Source organism: Camponotus vicinus, unplaced genomic scaffold (assembly GCF_025532165.1).
Source record: "Camponotus vicinus isolate PSW18456_S1 unplaced genomic scaffold, iyCamVici1.0 SCAF_8, whole genome shotgun sequence".
In the NCBI taxonomy this organism is placed as follows: domain Eukaryota; kingdom Metazoa; phylum Arthropoda; class Insecta; order Hymenoptera; family Formicidae; genus Camponotus; species Camponotus vicinus.
This window is the reverse complement of record NW_028141980.1, coordinates 3,499,564-3,516,734: the sequence shown is the minus strand read 5'-3', so window position 1 is coordinate 3,516,734 and position 17,171 is coordinate 3,499,564. Positions and strand designations below refer to the sequence as shown.

The following is a 17,171-nucleotide window of genomic DNA, read 5'->3' as shown; positions in this document are numbered from 1 at the left end:
TTAAAATAATTAAAATTTCAATTTAATATCACAATATAAATATACATTAATATAATAATTTAATTTAATAATAATTTAATTTAATATTAATTTCGTTTATATAATTATTATCAAATTAGTTTAATTATATTTCAACTTGACATTAATTTAAAAATCAAAAATAATTGAATACAATAATTTTATAAAAATTAATTTTAAATTTATTTCAACAATTTAAGTCAAAATCAATTTCAATTTAATAATCCAAATTAAAGCCAATTTTAAATTAAATCAAAGCCAATTTCAAATTAAGTCAAAGCCAATTTTAAATCAAGTCAAAGCCAATTTCAAATCAAGTCAAAACCAATTTCAAATCAAGCCAAAGCCAATTTCAAATCAAATCGAATCCAATTTCAATCCAAGTCAAATCCAATTTTAATTCAAGTCAAAGCCAATTTCAATTCAAATTAAGGTCAATTTCAAATTAAATCAAAATTAATTTTAATTCAAGTTAAAGCCAATTTTAATTAAATAATTAAATAAATAAAAATAAAATTCAATTCAATACTATGATTAGCTTACTTTCTACTTTTAACTTATTCCGTTGGATCTCTGAAAAAGAAAATATTAAATATTAATAATTATGTAAATAATTTAATTTTTTTTCTACTTTTACAATATTATAAGATTTGTATATATACATAAAAAATTATAAAATAATTTAAAAAATCTAATATTTAAAAAAATCGTGTGAAAAGAATTACTTAAAAAAAATATATAAATCATGTAAAAAGAGAATTGGATATATTAAAATAATTTTAAAAAATATATACAAACCTTTTTGTGTCTCTACTTTTTTCTTTTTTTTTACTTTTCTTTTTTTTCACTTTCTTTTGTTCTTTCTCTCTCTCTCTCTCTCTCTCTTTCTTCTCTCTCTCTTTTTCTTTCTCTTTAAACTGCAAAAAGTAAATATTTATATGTTTAAATATATAGATATTAGATAAATTTCATTGGAAATTTATAATCTCCATTATGAGTATTGAACATAATGTATTAAAAAATGTTTCAATCTTATTTTGTCAAAATTAAAACAAGAGATGGTTTTAATGAATTTCATAACATAATTAAATTAATTATATGTTATAAAACATAAAAACTATCTTTTATTTCAATTTTGATAAAAAAAATTCGAAAACAAAGCAATTTCAAATTTCAACGTAAGAATGGCAATAACTCGAAAACAACACATTTCTGGATTTATATTTAACAATATCAACTATCTTTCTAGTGTCGTCTATAATAAGTAGAGTAAGCTTGGTGTAAGAAATAAGAGTAGGCGTAAGAAATAAAAATAATTCATTTCGCTTACGCCCTTATTCCAGCTCTCTTAAATCGGAAATAGTTCTCTTAAGAGTAAGAGAACTATTTTCGGTTTAAGAGAACTGAAGTAAGGGCGAAATGCATTATTTTTATTTCTTACGCTTACTCTTACTTCTTACGTCAAGCTTATTCCACCTATTGTAGACGACGCTTCTTGTTTTTGGATTCCCATTCATCTCCTGAGCGATTGACCTCGACGCAGGAGACACCCTGATATATATATGTGTATGTATACATACATATACAGGGTGTCCCATTTTAAAAGTTCCACCCTCATAACTTTTCAGGACCAACGTTTGAAGGAAAACGACTCGGATAAAAGTTGTAGGGAACAAAGGGGGCTATCTAATTTTGACCTTGGATTCGACATTAAAAGTCATTTTCAAGGTCATTTGAAGGTCACCTTCAATTTTTTAAATGGAACCCCCTATTTTTTCTTACTTATTCCTGTAGCTTATCTTGAGAGCTTTCCAAAACACTATAATAAAGTATTTCTTCATTGAGTGCTTTTTGAGTTATGAGACTTGAAATAATTTTTAAATTTTACATAAACCATAAAATATCTAGTAAAATATTCATTTTTCGATTCTTACCTTAATACTTTTATGTACAAAATAATGAGAGGAATCAATTGGTGTAAAGAAAACACACAGTTGTTTCGAAGAAAAAATATGTAATTTGCAATTAACAATTACATATTTTTTCTTCGTAACAACTGTGTATTTTCTTTACACCAATTGATTCCTCTCATTATTTTGTACATAAAAGTATTAAGGTAAGATAATCAAAAAATAAATATTTTACAAGATATTTTACGGTTTATGTAAAATTAAGAAATGATTTCAAGCCTCATAACTTGGAAAGTACTTAATGAAAACTAAATTATAGTGTTTTGGAAAGCTTTCGACATAAGCTACAGGAATAAGTAAAAAATAGGGAGTTCCATTTAAAAAATTAAATGTTACCTTCAAATGACCTTGAAAATGACCTTTAATGTCGAATCCAAGGTCACTATTAGATAGCCTCCTTTGTTCCCTACAACTTTTATCCAAGTCGTGTTCCTTCAAACGTTGATCCTGATGAGTTATGAGGGTGGAACTTTTAAAATGGGACATCCTGTATACATATAGAGTATTCCAAAAGTCTGAAAACAGTTGAATATTTCATAAACTATGCATGTTAGAAAAAAATCTTTCAGACATAACTTGTAGAGCTTTAAATGGCGCATTACATAGTAATATTAATATAACCTTGAATAGCACCATCAAGATCACGAAAAAATTATTTTGAATTTTTTAAATGGAAACCCCTACATTTTATTGCATATTTTTGTAGCTTATCTTGAGAGCTTTCCAAAACACTATAATACATTACTCAAAAAAATTAGGGGAACACTTTAAAAATTGCAAAATTTGATGATTTTCAAGAAGTCATATCTTCGCTTAGGGAGGTCGTAGAACAATATTCTTGGGCGTATTTTAATGGATGAAGCCTCTACTTTAAAGAGGGTAAGATCGCATTATTCATCTCATCGAACTATGTTTCGTGTGAACTCCAAAATCAGATCGTGAAAAAATTCTGAAAATTTCATGACTTTGTAGTCGTCTTTGTAGCAGGGATGAAACCAAAAATATCACCACATTAGCTTTAAAGTGGGAAGCTTTCCCTTTAAAATGCTGCTAAGAACATTGTTCTATCATACCTAGGAGCCGAGTTATCGCGTTTTCAAATGACCTTGCGTTTTGCATAATTTTGAGCAATACCGCCGACATTCGCGTTATAACTCGGTTCCTAAGTACGATAGAACAATGTTCTTGACGACATTTTAAAGGAAAAGCTTCCTACTTTAAAGCTAATGTAGTGGCATTTTTGGTTCCATCCTTGTTTTATCCGTGGACGACTATAAAGTCATGAAATTTTCAGAATTTTTTCAATATGCAATATCTCGTAAAATATTCATTTTCCTATTATTTCACCTTAATACTTTTATACACAAAATAATGAGAGAAATCGATTGATGTAAAAAAAACATCTATAGTTATTAAAAAAAAATATGTAGTTGATGGTTATGTATAAATTATATATTTTTTAAAACAACTATGTGTTTTCTTTGCACCAATCGATTCCTCTCGTTATTTTGTGCATAAAAGTATTAAAAGATAAGATTGGAAAATGAATATTTTATGAGATATTTCATAATTTACGTAAGATTATGTCAAATTAAAATATAAAATATCTCGTAAACTATTCATTTTTTAGTCATTTTACCCTTATAACTTTTTACACAGAATGTTACGTAGAATCAATTTATATAAAAAAATATAGTAATTTTATTTAAATAAACATAATTAACATTGATCTTTTAAAAAAATATTAGTAGCGACATCTTCTGTTCCCCTTCAAGTCAAACAACTTTTATTTGAAACATTTTGTTATACAATCAAAAATAAAAAAATTATTTAAGGTGTAAGAGATAAATGAAACATCTTATATACATATACAAGGTGGCTTATTTTAATTTATCCATTTAAATATTTTAGAAAGTATGAAAGATACGAAAAAATGTTTCATACAAATTTTTTAACTTCGAGAGGAACATAAGATAATATTATTGGTTTGACTTTAGACAATCGTTTGAAGATTACAAAGTCTCCTTCAATTTCTTAAATGGAAATGCATATTTTTTAATGCACATTCTTGTAGCTTATCTCAAGAGCTTTCCAAAATACTATAAGAAAGTATTTTTCTCTTAAATATTTTTTAAGTTATAAAGTTTAAAGTTAACAATTTTTTGACATAAAATTGTAAAATATCTTGTAAAATATTCAGTTTTCAGTAATGTTACCTTAATACTTTTATGCATGGAATAATGGGATTAATCAATTGATGCAAAGAAAACATATAGTTGCTTAAAAAAAATATGTAATTTGAAACATACAGCTGCGTAATTTTTCTTAAAAAAGTAACTATGTGTTTTCTTTATACCAATTGATTGGTCTTATTATTCCAAGCATAAAAGTATAAGGTAAGATTACTAAAAACTGAATATTTTACAAGATATTTTATATTTTATGTCAAAAAATTATTAACTTCAAACTTTATAACTTAAAAAATATTTAAGAGAAAAATACTTTCTTATAGTGTTTTGGAAAGCTCTCGAGATAAGTTACAAGAATATGCGATAAAAAATGGGAATTTATAATTAAGAAATTGAAGGTGACTTTTATGTAACTCTCAAATGACTATCCAAGGTCAAATTTTTGCCATCATTGTCCCCCTTTAAGTCAAACAACTTTTATTTGAAACATTTTTTTGTACGATCAAAAATAAAAAAGTTATTGGGGTGGGTAACTTAAAATGACTCACCACCCTGTATACATTGCAGTGTCCCATTCTAATTTCCGCAAGCAAATATCTTGAAAAACATAAAACATACGAAAAATGTTTCAAATAAAAATTGTATGGTTTCAAGGGGGACTTAAGATAATGATAAAAATTTAACTTTTCTTTTATTTTTCGTGTTTACTACTGAGCCGAGCATCTGTATTAGTATACTTGCTTCGCGCTGCCAAGATGAGTCGAGCCTAGTCGTGCTTAGTCGCGATTTTAACTCGTGTGTATGATGAAACGAGATGCGGTTGCTCTCACCGAAGACAAAAATTGTTGATAGTTGCAATCGACCGAGATCGATCGAGGCGTTATATACTTTCTTGATACTGGCGTGTGTCAGATTAGAACGGATATGGTATACATGATATACTTTTTTTCTTTTTTGCAATTGTGCTTCTTGCCTGTGCGTGAAGAAATTTAATATTATAATTAAAGATTTTATAATAGAAATTGTATACTACATTCTTAATATTTAATTTTTTACACGTATTTAATTATCTAATGTATTTAATGAAAAAAGTTGTACATATAAGTTGTAATATATAAAAGTTAATTTGTATTTTTTTATTAGTTAACAATAGAAATAAAAATTAATCTTAATTTAACAATAAAAAATATTAATTTTAATTTAATATTCTACACACTTACTCTTGTATAAATTTGCAGAAGTTTTAAAGCGCAACACTTTTTTTAACCTCGTACAATATAACACAAACTGTCATATCACATAACAAAACACATCATTTCGTGAAGCTTACCGCATAACTCAATAAATTTTATACGTTCAAGATTTCATTATTATTTTTAAAAGAAAGAGAAAACTTGAATATTGATAGAATGATGAATTAATGTAAATACATTATCTTTTCTTTTAGCGTTTCACATACATATAATTTATTGAATAATTACACACAACAAACGAGGACTTGGATTATGCAAAAAAAGTCAAAAGTGAAGTGATCGGAATTGAGAATTAATGTAAATAATATAAATAAAAAATATAAATAAATAAATAATATTATTATATTTTATATAATATTTTTATTTATAATAATATAATATATTATTTATCGTATAAATAAATAATAATATAATTATAATATTTTTTGTTTATTTATAGTAATATAATATGTAATTTATCAATTATCTTTTTTTTTAATAATTAATAAAGTTTAAAGAAAATTACATATCAAATAATTAAGAGCATCAGAAAGCTAAAACAATGTTCTTTTTAAATTATAAAATATAAAAGAGTAATTTTCTATTCATTTTGTAATGTTCTTCCATAAAATCTGACATTTTTAAAATATGAACTAAAGGATAGGATTTCTATTGACATGCACTTTTCATATTATTAGAAGATTTTTATTTATTTTTTTTTATCTCCCTTATCTTACAGTATAACTAAGAACTATATACATACAACTGAATATTTTATAAAATAATATTTTGTATTTAACACAAAAATATTAAATAGATACATTTATTGGTTATATATTTATCTAGTAAAAAAAAATAATTATAATACTAAAAGCGCATGTCAATAGAAATCCTATCCTTTAGCTCATATTTTAAAAATGTCAGATTTTATGGAAGAACATTACAAAATGAATAGAAAATTACTCTTTTATATTTTATAATTTAAAAAGAACATTGTTTTAGCTTTCCGATGCTCTTAATTATTTGATATGTAATTTTCTTTAAACTTTATTAATTATTAAAAAAAAAGATAATTGATGATACGTACATTAGCGAGATTCGGTGTGAGTGTAGATTCTGAATCTGTGTTGTTGAAAGATCAGTGCTGATAGCAGCGCTACTATTTCTGCTGATTGTAAAACTGTTAACACATTTTTGAGAACCAGCTCTGTTATCAGCAATTCGTTACTACCCATTTGCAACGCGACTCTTCCTTTTAAAGCAACTACAAATCAATATTAATTGTGTTAGAAAGAAATATTATTCACATGCCGATATATTTAAAACAAGTTTACCATTGCTGTCGAGTTTTCTACAATATCTGCCACTTTAAAATCCTCACGCTCGAAAACATCGGGTTTCAACAGAACTCCAATCACTATACCACTATAAGTGTCATGGAAGAATAAGGCATAATCATTGTAATCCTGGAGAAATAAAAGAAAAATAAATGTAGAATACAAAAAATGATTTAGATATAGCAGTAGCGTCAATCATGATAATACAAATATATAATTTTTTTTCTTTTTTTGTTTTTAAAGCGTGTATAAACCCTTTCATACAATTTAACAATACAATCGCTTGTTAATTATTTCAAATACTAACTCTTAGATCTTTCAGAAAACATTGCACAGGATCAAAGTCTATGACTGGAATTTTTTTAAGTGAATGCGCTTTATACGGATGCAGATCAATTATTTCCACATTATTGGATACATCGACCGCCTGCAGTTTTCTAGGATTCATATTTGACTTCAGATATAACAAACAATCATATTCCTGCAATGAAGGACGAAATATAGGTTTTATATCTATATTATCGAACAATAGATTGTGAAATAATCTTAATGATACCTTCGCGAGTGCACTCATACGATTTAAAATCAACTGAGATGGCGCTCTCCTTGTCCGCAAGGATTTCTGTTGATCATAAGAGGTAGATATGAATAAGGGTGGTAACGAAGTGCGAGTTGTATCAAATAATGTTTCTACGGCGGAGATTTCTTCATCTGGAAAAAAAATTAATGTAATATATTAATATATATATTATGTAAATAAGCTCAAAAGCAATTACACATAGATAAATTTGGAATAAAAGAGATTGCATTTCTGTTTATCTTTTTATATATCTAAATATATATAATAAATAATAGAATAATAAATAGAATATATAATAAATTTTCCGGGTAAAAAAAGAAAAAGAGAAAATTTTATCAATTATTTCAGTAATTTAATTAATTATTTAAGTAATTCTTTTATAATGATTCATTTGCAAAAATTTTTACAGTAATGAAAAATTGGAAATATATCAAAACTTAGTCATTTCACCATTGAAATTAATGATGACAGGATCAGTATTCCAATGAGATCTTGCAACAACTTCTAGAAATCGTAGAAATGCCACTTGCGGCATCTGAGCTAATTTATAAGGTTCTGCCATTAAATATATTGACGCCATAAGCAATTCAATTACAACTTCCGATACGTGAGTGTCATCTAACAATTGTGCTGATAACCATCGTTTTGCCAAACAGCAAGCAGGACCGAATGACGGTTGTTGAGAATACAATCTATGAAAATGAAAATTGAAGATACATATCACAGAATGTCTATTTCGAATCTTATAAAAAATTTGTTGAACAGTCTCTCTCTGATCTTTTAGATATTTTTGTTAAAAATTTTAGGTAAAAAGAGAGAATATCCTAAAGATTTTTTTAGTACGATTTTCTAAAATAAGTTTATTATTGTACATATTTTCTATATTTGTATATGTTTTTCAATTTCTACGAAAGAAAAAAAGAAAATTATAAGTTTCAAGTGTTAGATTTGTAAATATACCGAAAAAAATTGAACAACTTTTGTAAAATAAGCATTTTTCACATTCATAAAATTTTTACCTTTTTCACTACAAATTGTCATATTCACACACACAATATATCTTGTTAAGGGGATCCTAAAGTGACTTTTTTACCGATATAACATTATATTTCTTTTGTCCGAAATCTTTTTATTAATTGCACAGAATAGTAAATGCTTCTCCACGATTAAAGTACACACAGAAACAAACCGGGAACCTCCCGATTTTATGTTAAAAAACAAAAAAAATTGAAAAATTACAATTTTTTTATCGGCTTCTGTAACAATATTTGCTTTGTATGTACAAAATAAGATAGGTCCCCGCTAGATATTGCACGAAGGAATATAAATAAACTTTTAGAAATGAGTTTAGAAGCATAATGAAAAAGATTTCGGTTTAGAAACCGAAATCTTTTTCATTATGCTTCTAAACTCATTTCTAAAAGTTTATTTATATTCCTTCGTGCAATATCTAGCGGGAACCTATCTTATTTTGTACATACAAACTGCAAAACTTTTATATTAAGCAAATATTGTTACGACTTTTTTACGATTTTTCAATTTTTTTTGGTTTTTAACATAAAATCGGGAGGTTTCTGGTTTGTTTCTGTGTGTACTTTAATCGTGGAGAAGCATTTACTATTCTGTGCAATTAATAAAAAGATTTCGGTACAAAAGAAATATAATGTTATATCGGTAAAAAAGTCACTTTAGGATCCCCTTAAGACATTAAATATATAAACAAAAATATATAATTATAATATATTTTAAACATATAAGTCACACTTGGCTTGCCAACTATTTACGATGTGAAAATAAAAAATTATTAGAAAGAGAGAATTTTTTAAAATGTCTTTTAGACATTTAAATTATTTTATACTTCGCGTTTGATTGCAGTCGAGGCTTCTTCCATTTTTTCTTTCAAAATCGGATCACTTATAGTCGCAGCCGCATCTTTAACATCTCTCAAGGTTTCGCCAAGTTGCTGTATGTATCGAACGATAATTCCCTCTTGAACATTCGTCATTTTCATGATCTCCGCGAACGATTTAGCTTGCGCCCATTCGTAGACAGAACTTCCACCAAACCGAAATTTAATGGCGGTATAGTCGACAATTGATATTGCTGCTCTAAACGTTCCAATTCCGCATGCACCTTGTTCATTATCTCACAACCCTGGAAAAAAAGAACAATTGTTTTAGCTTTCCGATGCTCTTAATTATTCGATATGTAATTTTCTTTAAACTTTATTAATTATTTATTCCAAAAAAAAAGACAATTGATGACATGTACATTAGCAAGATTCGGTGTGAGTGTAGATTCTGAATCTGTGCATTGTTGAAAGATCAGTGTTGATAACAGCGCTACTATTTCTGCTGGTTGTAAAACTGTTAACACATTCTTGAGAACCAGCTCCGTTATCAGCAATTCGTTACTACCCATTTGCAACGCGACTCTTCCTTTTAAAGCAACTGCAAATCAATATTAATTGTGTTAGAAAGAAATATTATTCACATGCAATGCTATTACATATATAGAAATACTTTTATCATAATAAACCTCTTTCATTGCTATCTATATTTTTCAATTGTTTGAGCAATGCCACCATATTCAGATAATCTAGATACAGTGCCATACCTTCATCGTTAAGTTTAAGCCGGAGTTGCCGTTTTTTATCTTCGAGTTGATTTCGCATACAGGTCTAAACTGTTCTTCGAAATTTGGTATTTCTATACATCTCATGTCGTTAAGCTTGACTTTTAACTTGTCTCTATGAGATTTGCCGCTTTTCCCAATCATTCAGCACTAAAGAGCAATCGACTTTTATCTGGCACTTGGTTATTTTCAATATATGCCATGAGTACAAAGTTAACTCGTGCGCTGCATTAGTGCTCGGAACAAATAGCCTTTTCTTCGTTAAGCCAATAATTTCGCATCATTTTTCGTATATCTGAGGACTCTTGAATTCAGCAGCTTTGGAGTTGGATGCATCCGCATTCTTGAGTATCAATACTCAAGTTGACAACAAGTATTGAGTAGAACTTTTATGATGCACGACTTGCAGTAATAAACCTAATTTGTTGTAATGATTCGCGTATGATATTAACAAGACTCTGCCTTCGGTCAAAGCTTTTGCTGATTTTTTAAATTCGAACAAACAGGGATTTAAAAATTTAACGTCTTCCAGATATTCAACTGCAACTTGATAAAACACAGAGAGCTTCTTTTGTATCTCAGTCAAAGTAGGTAGATTTGATAATTCTCGCTCGACTTTTTGTAACTCGCTGTTTTACTGTTTCTCAATTGTTGTATTACATAGGATAAATCTCTGTATACCTGATAACAGATAAAACAATCTTAAATACTCTTAAATAAAAAAGTGTAACATTGAAACATAATAACAAAAAACATAAATTGCTCACTAAAAAGATTTTTACCTGCTTGTCTTTCATCAGTTTCTCATCTCCAGAAGTCCACAGTCTCCAGGAATCATTATCAATAATATATCAGCAACTAAAATTGCACCATCTGGATCCACACCAAAATTTATTTTCATATCTATCGAAGCACTATATACAGCGCAAACTCACTCAAAAATCTCAAATATAACAAGAGTAATATGTTTCATAATATTCACTTTTATTTTTTGTTATTTCCTTATGCCATCCATTACGAAACCTGCAGAAACGATTTGTTCATCGAACTACTGTGGATTATGATTAGCATCATCTTTAAAGAATGTTTCCTGCAGAGGTGAGTTGAAACTATAACCCTCTGGCATTCCTGTAAAATGTACAATTATACATGAATGTCTTATCTATTCTGACATACTCCTAGATTTGTTAATGGCAAAAGAACAGTACCAAAAATCAAATCCTCTTGGAAAGAGGAAAGCACAAAAATTGCGAACTGATGCGAACAAAGGACTCGTACATGTAATCCTGTAAAATGTACAATTATACATGAATATCTTATCTATTCTGACATACTCCTAGATTTGTTAATGGCAAAAGAACAGTATCAAAAATCAAATCCTCTTGGAAAGAGGAAAGCACAAAAATTGCGAACTGATGCGAATAAAGGATTCGTACACGTAATATACAAACGTCCGATCCCGTCCAAGGCCTGGCACCGTCGCCATTATACATATATATATATAAGATGCGATCGGGAAGACGCTCTGGATGCTCTGAAGCGTTTGATTGACCAATCAGGTAAAAGGAGGAAAGATTTCTTTAATCTGAATGGTCAATCAAACACTTCAAAACATCCAGAGCGTCTTCTCGACTACCTAAATAGCGTCTTCTCGACTACCCTTTTTTTATCTTTTCTTTTAACGGATTCGTGTAAAACAACTATCATTATTTATCATCTAAAGAAATGAATATTTTCCTTTTATACTATTTAACAATACTGAACATAAACAACATATGAATATTGACAGGACATTACACACAATTATTAATTATTAATTATTAATTACACACAATATAATATATATACTTACTTTCTTTCATTCATCACTGCTTCATTCTATCCTTCCTATTTATAAATTTGCCTTCGTTTATAAATATTTTCTACTAAATCTTGCGTGACACGACACAAGCTCTTAAGAGATATTAACACCGCGATCACTACAACATTTAACCTTTATCACTGTTAAACTGACACGATACGAACTGTCATTATCATAACCGCGATCAAGTTCGTCTCGTACCTCGAATCGACCGCCAATCACATACGCGGAAAAGCGGCAACAATACGAACGATATAACAGGCACTTCAGGGTACAAATGACTTTTTTTATAGTAGATTTGTAAACTAAATTATAAATTAACATATTAATTGTTATTTCTTTAAATTTTATTTCTTTTAATTATATCTAATCAAAGAAATATATAATTAAACAGGCCTATATATAAGAGTCGATTCTTATTATTAATTGTTTCTTTTTTTGTTAGATGTAAATGTTTATTGCTATTCATAATCAGTCAATAAGTATAGCTATTGCAGTGTTCAGATTTTATTCTCAATTGTCTTTCGACTTCGCGAAATATATGGATTGTCGACCTGCCGCAATATTTACCCGCGCTCCTTCCCCTGACCTCTCGCGCCTCGCGCCACGCGACAGAACAGCTGATCCCGACAAACCGCCGATATAGTCGCTCTCGATCGTTCACGCGTCTCAGAAGTATCGTTTTTGAATCTCTATTGTCTCTGGCATCGATAACGGCTTTTTCGATCTCGCGTCTCTTTTCAAAATTGTTACTCCGTTAATCGATTTTTTTCTTTCGATAAAATAAAGTTCAGTTTATTGTGTTAAAAGACAGTGCACTATATTCAATAATTTTCCTTCGATCTCTTAACATTTATTGGTCCTTCGAGCCGGATCTAACTGATCTAACGGATCTATCTCTAAGACTTGCTCAGCTCTTTAATACTCTCGGTCTTTCTCAAATAATAAAAGTGATCTGTGCGGAAAGTGATCATTTTTCGAAGTGTCAAAGTGACGTCGATTCGGAATTTCCTCAAGCTGCATTAGTATTCTCGTGCCTTGTCGTGCAGTAACCGTTGAGCTCGATTTGAACAGAGGAATTTTTTTTTCGATCTTTCTCGAAGCTTTCGACACGATGTCAACATTCGCGACACTCATCGAAAGACAAAACGACCTTTTCGGCCGCATCGCTCGAGCATTGGAAAACACGAAGAAGCTTGGAATCGACAAACTAAATCGATTGACGTTGGACTCACGGATTTAATCCCTCGAGAAGAATTGGGAAAAATTTCAGAGCAACCATGACAAACTTCTCGGAGTACTCACCGACGAGACACGTGAGAACACATATTTTTCTTCCGATTTGTATAATGATTGCGAAGAAGCATATCACAATTCTAGAGCCAGTATATTGCAACTCCGCGAAATGCTGCCGGAGCTAGCCGATGATGCTGTCAATTCAAGTCGGATCAGTACAAGTTCGCACTCAGGAATGTGTCGCGCGTTGCCTAAGATCAGTCTACCTAAGTTCTCTGGCGAGTATCACGATTGGCCATCGTTTCGTGATCTCTTCCATTCTATGATTGCATCTAATAAGGACGTCTCTTCTGTTGAAAAGTTGCATTATTTGAAGGCTCAAGTCACTGGAGAAGCGTCGAGATATCTGGCCAACATCCCGGTGACTGCCGAGAATTTCTCGCGCGCTTGGGAAGCGCTCACCGCGAGATATGAAAATCGACGTTTGTTAGTCTCTACCTATCTAGATCGAATTTTCGAGTTAAAACCACTCACACAAAAATCAAGCACTGAACTCAAGGCACTCCTCTCTACGGTAAAGGAGTCTTTCGGAGCCTTGGAATCACTAGGCGTACCCATCCAGTACTGGGACATCTTTCTTGTCTACTTCGTCACTCGTCGCCTCGACTCACAGACGCTCGAGGCTTGGGAACTCGAGCAGGGCAATTCAACTGAGCTTGCTACCTTCGCACAATTCGAGCATTTTATAGAAGGACGAATTCGCGCTCTCGAATCCGTCCAATCTCGCGCCATTACCGCAAAATCCTTCTCCGCTCAGAAGACAAACGCTAAATCTAAGCCACTTCGCACTCACGCCGTTACCATGAACAACGTTTCATGTTCGTTCTGCAATGCCGCACATTATATCGCATCATGTTCCGAGTTTTCCGCGAAACCTGTTGCAGAGCGACACAATTTCGCAGTCCAGAAATTCAATTGCTTAGGATCACATCGTCTTAGTGACTGCCGTACAGTCAAACGCTGCCGAAAGTGCAAAGGACAACATCATACGCTCCTGCATCGCGATTCACCAAGCAATCACCTCGAAAGCAAATCGAGCTGCACTTCTAGCGCACAACCGAGCACATCCACCTTGCCAGCCGCTTTCTCTCATCTCGCTGCCGTGTCGCACGAGCGTCAGCAAGTGTTACTCGCTACCGCTGTCATTACTCTAATCACCGACCACGGCCGCACAATCAAAGCTCGGGCGTTGCTGGATCAAGGATCGGAGGTCTCTCTAATTCAAGAGTCACTCGTTCAACTACTTCAACTTCCACGCAGCCATGCATCAATTCCTATTCTGAGCGTCGGAGCTCAACACGCTGGCTCAACGCGAGGTTCGGTCACACTGCGATTTCACTCACGCTTCAATACCTCATCAGAATTCTCAGTGACAGCATTCGTACTACCCAAGATCACCGGTCGAATTCCATCAAAGCCGGTGACTGTCACTCCTTGGACTCATATCGTCGGGCTTCCGTTAGCGGATCCAGATTTCGCAGTTCCAGGGCCCATCAATGTACTTCTCGGCGCGGACATTTACGGATCCTTGCTAAATAGCGCAATCAAAGCAGGCTCCTCCAACGCACCGATTGCGCAATCAATCTCACTCGGCTGCATCATTTCAGGACCAGTGGATTCGATCATCTCCACGCCTCGCAAAGTCTTCGTCACCGTCGGCTCACCTACACTCAATGAAGATCTGCACGAGAATCTTCAACAGTTCTGGATGCAGGAAGAAGTTCCGTCTCCAGCTTCTCAGCGTCTTAGCCCTGAAGAACTAGAATATGAGAATCACTTCGTCACCACGCATTCTCGCGACAATACCGGGCGCTATGTAGTTCGACTTCCGTTTAAGTCTACTCCCAAACGTCTAGGCGACTCACGCATTGCCGCAACCCGTTCCTTTCAACGAGTTCGCCAACGAATCCAACGAGATGCACTTATCGGCCAACGTTACACGGCATTTATGCAAGAATACGCTGCTTTTTAGGTCACATGACTGCCGTATCAGCGGAAAAGGAACATAATCGTCCTACGGTCTTTTTGCCTCATCACGGCGCACAGTGGTCCCAATTGCCAAAAACGTGGCCAAAACCCCCTAAATCGAAGTTTCAATTTGGAGACTTTTAAGGCCCTAAATAGTTTGGTTGGTATCTTTACCGTTAGAAACGACCGTTTTTGAGGGTCATATGGACATACCTGGCTCTCGAAATCTATTTTAATCTGAGCGTCGCGACGCGTCGAGCGCGTCACATCGGGAGCTCGCTCCGAACGCAAGTAAACGTAATTTTCAATCGCGCTCCATTTCCTTGTGTTTTTAGTTATTTTAATTTCGTCAAATGGAGTCAACGACTGAAAGTAAGTAAATTTCAACTATGTAAATAAAATGCAATAAAATTTGATTGTTATTAAATTATAGGAGCATTTAAAATATCGTTTTATTATCGTTTCCAGTTTAAATCGCAAAAAATAAAATATACAGAAGTCAAAAGTCCCACGAGATCCCACTCTCAAACAAATTTTCCCGTCTTTTTTAATCGTTCTTCATTAATAATTAAAAAAAAATATCTGCTCCCACTTGCCCCATTTTGTTTTATCTAACTTTTTTTGCGGCAATGCATAAATTCGCTTTCAGGCGCGCATTGCACGCTTTCTTTTTGGTTGATTCAAAATGAATAAAATCATTAAATTGTTTACCGCGGGTTCATAAGTATGTTTCAATAATGTAATAACAATCAATATATGTATTACCTGTTGTTCAAACATTTTTTAATTTAATCAATTTCAAGGCTGTCAATATTCAAAACAAAGGAAAGTCAGGAGCATGTAAGCCTACGCCGGATCTTTGTGCGAAAATTAGTTTATAAACTTTGATGTGGAAAGTTCGTCCATGAGATTAGGTTTAGTATTTTAAATTATTGTAACGAAACACTGAGGATGACTCGAACATAGGGTCGAAACGTTTGTATTAACTTTCCACATCAAATGTTTATAAACTAATTTTCGCACAAAGATCCGGCGTAAGCTTACATGCTCCTGACTTTCCTTCATTTTTTAATTTGTTAAAACAGATTTGTTAATTATGCAGCTGCTAATGTTCGTTACTTGTAACCAAAATAGTTAATTAATTAATTTTTATGTTTTTTTACAGAGTATTCTAGACAAAGGGAACAAATGTCCTTGAAAAGAAAGGAAATTTTTGATATTATCAAGGATAATATTACTGAAGACAATATTCTTCACAAATTAATTGAAGAACATTTGTCACAAATAAATAAACAAACATTTAGTTTGTGTGCTGAAGTCAAGGGTGACTTGAGAAAATTATTCCACAAATTCCGTAAAAAGTTACAAGAATGCAACAGGACTTATGAAAGGTTCTTTGCAAGAAATGAATTATGGCTGGCGATGGATGTTAATTTATGCGACAAACCTAAGAACGTAAAGGTCTCCGAGGAACCACCTACAAGTACAAAAATCACAGGTCGTCCATCTTCTAGTTTTGAAGGTTCCAGCGATCGAACTAAACGGAGGCGAACACAGAGCATCCGAGAGCAACACAGCGTTGAAGAACTGGCCTACGCTACCCAAATGAGTTTCCGGGCTTCTGGAAAATTGGATGCAGCAAAGGTGGTCCAGGACATTACTGAAGGAAGCCCAACAAAAGCTAGGAGGTACAGAGAATCATTAAACGATGATCGCGAGAAACAAATGACCAAAGATGAGGCTCTGTCACTCGTTATTGAAAATAAATTGTCCAAAAGCATGTACAATAACATCAGAGCCGCTAGCATTCAACACAACTGTAAATTGTATCCCTCCTATAAATATGTTTTGCAAGCTAAAAAAGAATGTTACCCTAGCGCTACAGATATAACAATTACAGAATGCAGTGCTGAAATAAAACTGCAAGCATTGTTAGATCACACTGTCCAACGAATATTGTTGATACAGAAAGATGTGATAAAGAGCCTCACATCAGATAATGTTCGTTATGTAAATTTAATTTGTAAGTGGGGATGCGACGGTACTTCTGGTCAAAGCAGTTTCAAGCAAAAATTCGATGATGATA

The 17,171-nt window shown here is 32.0% G+C and overlaps 3 protein-coding genes across 5 annotated transcripts; 1 reads left to right on the top strand and 2 right to left on the bottom strand.

Moving 5' to 3' along the window:
* Window positions 1-9,325, bottom strand: LOC145975325 (nucleolar protein 6-like). Of its 3 annotated transcripts, none has more exons than XM_083105708.1 (9): window positions 9,185-9,325; window positions 7,777-8,018; window positions 7,303-7,457; window positions 7,054-7,227; window positions 6,744-6,875; window positions 6,497-6,673; window positions 4,919-5,150; window positions 817-935; window positions 1-591 (listed from the first exon to the last, which is right to left on the bottom strand). In XM_083105708.1, the coding sequence occupies exons 2-6, from the start codon at window positions 7,904-7,906 to the stop codon at window positions 6,665-6,667; spliced, it is 600 nt and encodes a 199-aa protein (XP_082961834.1). In that variant the 5' UTR covers window positions 7,907-8,018; window positions 9,185-9,325; the 3' UTR covers window positions 1-591; window positions 817-935; window positions 4,919-5,150; window positions 6,497-6,664. The 3 variants fall into 3 exon arrangements, with proteins under 3 accessions (XP_082961834.1, XP_082961835.1, XP_082961836.1); XM_083105709.1 differs by having other exon boundaries at window positions 5,008-5,150; XM_083105710.1 differs by lacking the exon at window positions 4,919-5,150.
* Window positions 9,053-11,526, bottom strand: LOC145975326 (uncharacterized). Its single transcript, XM_083105711.1, has 7 exons — window positions 11,397-11,526; window positions 11,169-11,246; window positions 10,943-11,088; window positions 10,743-10,833; window positions 9,943-10,641; window positions 9,598-9,776; window positions 9,053-9,480 (listed from the first exon to the last, which is right to left on the bottom strand). Exons 5-7 carry the CDS (start codon window positions 9,998-10,000, stop codon window positions 9,334-9,336), a joined length of 384 nt encoding a protein of 127 aa, XP_082961837.1. The 5' UTR covers window positions 10,001-10,641; window positions 10,743-10,833; window positions 10,943-11,088; window positions 11,169-11,246; window positions 11,397-11,526; the 3' UTR covers window positions 9,053-9,333.
* A 1,700-nt stretch (window positions 11,527-13,226) lies between these two features.
* On the top strand, window positions 13,227-15,229 carry LOC145976300 (uncharacterized). The gene is made up of 2 exons (XM_083107367.1): window positions 13,227-14,973; window positions 15,090-15,229. Exons 1-2 carry the CDS (start codon window positions 13,227-13,229, stop codon window positions 15,227-15,229), a joined length of 1,887 nt encoding a protein of 628 aa, XP_082963493.1.
* Window positions 15,230-17,171: the final 1,942 nt, after the last annotated feature.

Excerpts from the sequence above, each read along its gene's own strand:
- LOC145976300 (XM_083107367.1), top strand. The coding sequence starts at position 13,227 with ATGCTGCCGGAGCTAGCCGATGATGCTGTCAATTCAAGTCGGATCAGT. Across the intron at positions 14,974-15,089 it reads GTCTACTCCCAAACGTCTAG|GTCACATGACTGCCGTATCA; the intron begins GCGACTCACGCA and ends GCTGCTTTTTAG.
- LOC145975325 (XM_083105708.1), bottom strand. The coding sequence starts at position 7,906 with ATGGCGTCAATATATTTAATGGCAGAACCTTATAAATTAGCTCAGATG. Across the intron at positions 7,228-7,302 it reads GTATGAGTGCACTCGCGAAG|GAATATGATTGTTTGTTATA; the intron begins GTATCATTAAGA and ends CCTTCATTGCAG. Across the intron at positions 6,876-7,053 it reads GTTTTCTGAAAGATCTAAGA|GATTACAATGATTATGCCTT; the intron begins GTTAGTATTTGA and ends TTATTTCTCCAG.
- LOC145975326 (XM_083105711.1), bottom strand. The coding sequence starts at position 10,000 with ATGCGAAATCAACTCGAAGATAAAAAACGGCAACTCCGGCTTAAACTT. Across the intron at positions 9,777-9,942 it reads GCTTAAACTTAACGATGAAG|TTGCTTTAAAAGGAAGAGTC; the intron begins GTATGGCACTGT and ends ATTGATTTGCAG. Across the intron at positions 9,481-9,597 it reads TCACACCGAATCTTGCTAAT|GGTTGTGAGATAATGAACAA; the intron begins GTACATGTCATC and ends CTTTTTTTCCAG.